Source organism: Pterocles gutturalis, unplaced genomic scaffold (genome assembly GCF_000699245.1).
Source record: "Pterocles gutturalis isolate BGI_N339 unplaced genomic scaffold, ASM69924v1 scaffold11858, whole genome shotgun sequence".
Lineage (NCBI taxonomy): Eukaryota > Metazoa > Chordata > Aves > Pterocliformes > Pteroclidae > Pterocles > Pterocles gutturalis.
This window is the reverse complement of record NW_010123198.1, coordinates 73,602-78,447: the sequence shown is the minus strand read 5'-3', so window position 1 is coordinate 78,447 and position 4,846 is coordinate 73,602. Positions and strand designations below refer to the sequence as shown.

Genomic DNA, 4,846 nt, shown 5'->3' with positions numbered 1-4,846 from the left:
GCGCGGCCTCTCTTCAGCTTCTGGATGGTGTTGCCCATGATGGAGGGGTCGCTGAGGAGGTCTGGCCAGCTGAGCAGGGCCTCGCTGGACGGCCAGCGCACGAGGCTGCGGTAGAACAGAGGGGTGGCTGCGATCAGGGGCGGGTGGGGAACGGGAAGCGTGAGGGAAGGAACTGCGCTCGTGCGGAGGGGGAACAGCTGTGGGAGCACAAACCCCGGTGTCCCAAAGCAGAAAACTGCACTGAACTCCAACCTGCCCTGTTCTCAGCGACCTACTCACCTTTTGGAGTCCTCCAAGAACAGATCAGTTTTGGTTTGCTCGGAGAAGGCCTGTGGAGGAAGCGGAGGCGGTTCAGGCACCACACCGGTTTTTTAGCAGGTCGTTAACATCGGGGGCACGGCAAGCTGGAGCCCGACCCCTGGGTCCACACCTCCAGCATCCTGCTCTCATCCAGAGATAACGCCCAGGCACACCAGGCAGATCCACAGACCAGAGCAGGAGCTGGAGAAATGAGGGGCTGGGGCTCTCCCCCATCACCAGTAAGTGCCAGTGGCACCCGAGCACATCAGCTCTTGCGCTGACAGCCGTGGAAGGGCTCGGTGCCCATGTCTGGGAGCACACAGACCCCCGCAGCCTGGCCAGCTTTCGAGTGGGAAGAAGGTTACCTCTGCCCGGAGCCCGGGGAAGGTGGGGAAGGAGCTGTCAAGGATGGAAGAGTCCAGGTAGTTGTCGATCTCCAAGGACTGCTGGTCTGAGTGGGTCAGAGTGTGGTTGAGGCAGACCTGCAGGAGAGAGGAAGGCTTGAGCAGAGAAGGGAGGGATGGGGGTGACAGTGTCGCCGTGGCTCACAGCCCTGCTTCCCAGGGGGTCCCGTCAGCTCACTGTGCTGGGGAGCTCCTCATCTGTGCTGGGAGGGAGGACAGGCACATGTACATCCTCTGCTGCCTCCCAGGTCCCCTGGGCACTGTCCCACGCAGACCCCAGCCCAGTGCCCCCCTGGCTGTCCCAAGTACAAGTCCCCAGGAAGGCACACAAGTTTGCAACCCCCCACACAGCAGGGAGCATTTACAGGAGCAAGAAAGATCAGGCACATTTGCTGCTCATCAGTCACTGAGCAGCTGGCTTAATAGGGCTGCTAATTGTGTCTAACTAGTCATCAAATCCCCAGCTAATCCCTTCACAGCTGCCCCACCCCAGCTCTGCTCAGATCGCTGAATTTGTACCCAGGGCAGCAGTTCATTAGAAATGGTCCACTGAGCATCTCTCCAGCTGCTGCCAGAGCAGAGACGGGTCACGCCTTTAAAGGACATTTGGGTACCTATCACACACTGAAATCAAGAAGGAGCAAGTGCCTCAACAGCTTTTCAAATCTGCCCTTTTGGGCTCTATTGGGGCAATGTCAGAATCCAGGCAGTGATCTGTCCCTCTAAGGCCAGGGGCTGCTCCTGGCCCAAGGGGGAGGCTGAGACGTGCCAAGGGCAAGGGTCTGGCCACGGTGCAGGGCGGCACCAAGGCACAACTGGGAAAGTGCAAAGTGATGCACCACACAGGGCAGAATGCAGCCCCAGCTGAGTAAACCCATGGCATCGCACCCATGCAGGCAGCCTGCAACTCCTCCTCCTCATTACCTTGCTACGAGCCATCCGGAAGAGAAATAAAATGACCAGGTAGACAGGGTAGACCACCACGCTGGACACCAGACCAACAGCCACTGTGTCCACGTTTACAGGGATGAGGTTGGAAACGGCCCCGTTGCTGGAGAGAATGGAGAGAGAGCAGAGAGCGGTGTCAGCAGGAGCACTCGGGGCTGCCAGCCCAGCCAGGAGCGCGACAAAACTGCACAACGCGGCACTGCAGATGTGCAGAGCAAGAACTGAGCACGGGCTGTGCAAGAGGTGACACAGGAGGACCAGGTGAGGGGGAAGGCTGATCAGATCATCCTCGCTCATCGAGATTCTGGTCCTGGTCCCAGCTTCTTTGGAATGGGAAGGGCAGACTCAGGGCCATGACCAAGGCACCTATTCCCAGCAGCAGTGAGGTCTGCCCTGCCCGAGGGGATGGGAAGCACTGGAGGGGCCCAGAGTAGGTCAGGGACCAGGCAGAGCAGCGAGGGACACAGCGTACCTGAGGTGGACGTTCCCCACCACGCCATACCACACGGCGTTGGCACAGAGGAAGAGGAAGATGAGGAGGGAGCAGCAGGTGGCTCTCTGGACACGGGTGAAGCGGCTGCGAGGCGGGTGGTCCCACATGGACAGCCAGATGTGCTTCTCGAAGAAACCTCGCTGCAACTCTGCGACGAAGATCCGGGAGAAGCTCCTCAGCTCGGTCTCGCCTGAAGACAAAAAGAGAGACTCAGGGCCAGCTGCACGGCAGAGGGGACCCGGCCGGGCCACCACGTCCCTCCTTGAAGCTGATACTCAAGGAAGTTCCCCCACTGCGTCTGTCTGGACCCTCCTGCCCAGCTGGGTCCCTGCCCTGCCTTGTCCTCGAGCACGAAGGACCCAGCAGAGCCCTCGGCTGCACGAGGCATCAGCACAGCGAGGCAGAGCCAGGGCACGGGCTCTGTGGTCTCTCTGCTGTCTCCTGCTGCAAGCCCTTCCCCAACGCCATGGGAACAGCCACGCTGCTCAGCTGAACCAGGACACATCCCAGCCCTGCGCCCCAGGCGCTGAGCACTCACTGGCAGCGTAGACCTCCTTCTCCACCATGCCGTCGTTGTCTTCGCTCTCCACCGACAGCCAGTCATTCACCAGGAAGAAGTAGCTCTTGCTGCTCTGCAGGTCCCGGACTATGACATGCTGCAGGTACCAGGAGGGGCTGAGTCCTAAAAATTAAGAGTTGAAGAAATGTGTTTCATGGCAGACATTCCCCATGTGGATCTGCAAAGCCAAGAGGGAAACACAAGAGGGACAGCAGCAGTTATGCTGTGACACTGCTGTCATCGATGGGAAACGCACAGCACCCAACAGAAGGGCTGGGCACAGCCAGGTCACCCCTCCCAGGCTGCACGGATGTTTACAGCCACCATCACAGCACATCGCATCGTATGTGTATGGATTACACCTGACCAGGCTGCAGACATCCCTGGGACGGAGACCCCACGTCCCCACCCCGCAATCCTCCCCCGAGCCCGTGGGTCACCATGGTGTCCCATCAGGGGTAGTGCCGACTGTAAGCAGGATCACTCCTGGCCCGGGTACCAGGCGGAGCAGAGCTGGTCCTGACCCGGGACGCGTGAGGGGTGCCTCAGCCCCGCCACGCCTGCTCTCGTCTCACCTTTATTGTCGTGCCAAATGCGGATGCGCCAGATGCTCCCCAGATTCCGCTCCGTTGCGATCTGGAACACGTCGAGGCTGTTGCGGTGGAAGGCGTTTTCTCCATCCAGGTGCCTGTGACCACTTTTATTGTCCACGCCGTACAGGGCGATCCCCACGTGGGCCGTGGTACCTGGCAGAGCAAGCGGGGCTCCGTTAGGGACGGCCACCCAAGGTGCTGCTGTTCCCCAGCCCTGCCCTCCTGCCAGGGACCTGCTACCCGATGCAATGGCCCTTCAGAGGGGCTACCTGGAGACTCGGGAGGAAGGAACATGCTCAACGCCACCCCACACCCAGGGACAGTGACACGCAGCCGCAGAGAGCTGCTCAGACTGGCCTGGTGCATGGACCTTGGCACAATCATGGTTTTCCTCTTTGGAGGGGACTGAGTCTGACATTCCTTGCCTTGCTCACACCCTAATGGGAGGAGATGTTTATTCTGGATGGTTTTTCCACCAAGCAGTTAAAAGACTTGTTTTGACTTGTTTCTGCTACCAGTTGCCAGATGCTCCCTGGTCCACCTGCTCAACCTGCATGGTCCTTGGGGTGGCTTCAGGAGAAAGCTGCTGCCAGTGAAACCCGTGGCTACACTGAGATCAATGGGAGCGTGTTTCTGGCAGTGACATGGTGGCACTCCACCTCCATCCTTGCTCAGAGCTTCCACATCCCAACTGCCTGGATTTCCAAGTCCAGGATGGTGTTTCTGGCAGCTCTAGCTACAAACCCAAGCCCAGATCAGAAAGCCAAGCTTTCTGACTTCATGCTGCTGGGAGAGATTCAGACTGCAAAACACAGTGAAGGATGCTGGAGGACACCAAAATGGTCCATCTGACGGGCCCACAAGGCCTGGATGCTTCTGCAGGAGGTGGTCAGACGTGAGGAACAATTGCCACAGCCCAGCCAGGGGAAGCAGGGTGGGGGGGTCTATACAAGCAGCACTTGCTTGTCCCAGCCCAACAGCAATTGCTGGGGCAGGATGCTCTTCTCCACAGCTCTCGACCAGCCCCATCATCACACAACAAAAACCCCAGATGCTGTGGGAAACCCTGAACTGTCTGCTCAGCGCTGCTCCAAACACCAGCTCAGCCTGGGGCTGTGCATGGGAACATTTGGTGCACGATGTGCTGAGGTGAGATCTCAGGGGAACCACACGGATGTCACCCCAGGAACCAAGCACAGGAGGAGACTAGGGGCTCACCTGATCCTCTGCCCCAGCCAGTTTTCACCAGGATCTCGTATTTGTACAGCCCGTTCTTGCCGCAGAAGGGGATCACCCCCACTCGGTTGATATCAATCGTGTCCAGCTTGTGCACGATCAGTGCAGCCACCGAGTAGGTCACAAAGCAGACGGCACATGTCAGCAGAACGATGTAATTGAAACCTGGGCCTGGAGCCTAGAAGAAAAAAATACGTTGAAAGGCATCCTCCTTCCCCAGGAGGAACCTCCCCATTCCCCAGGAGTCATGCTGCCTCCTTCCTGGCTGTTACAGAATCACAGGATGGTTGGGGTTGGAAGGGACCTTAGGGAC

General features: G+C 58.8%; 1 protein-coding gene across 1 annotated transcript in view; it reads right to left on the bottom strand.

The window, feature by feature from the left end:
• The window catches only part of PKD1 (polycystic kidney disease 1 (autosomal dominant)), a gene marked incomplete at both ends in the record, with an annotated part of 46,458 nt that overhangs the window by 5,164 nt on the left and 36,448 nt on the right, over positions 1-4,846 (bottom strand). The window contains 8 exon segments of the mRNA XM_010077816.1: positions 1-105; positions 280-329; positions 666-782; positions 1,629-1,755; positions 2,125-2,335; positions 2,684-2,827; positions 3,280-3,450; positions 4,516-4,711. The exon segment at positions 1-105 is cut by the window's left edge and continues 113 nt beyond it. Coding sequence (XP_010076118.1) covers positions 1-105; positions 280-329; positions 666-782; positions 1,629-1,755; positions 2,125-2,335; positions 2,684-2,827; positions 3,280-3,450; positions 4,516-4,711 — 1,121 coding nt within the window.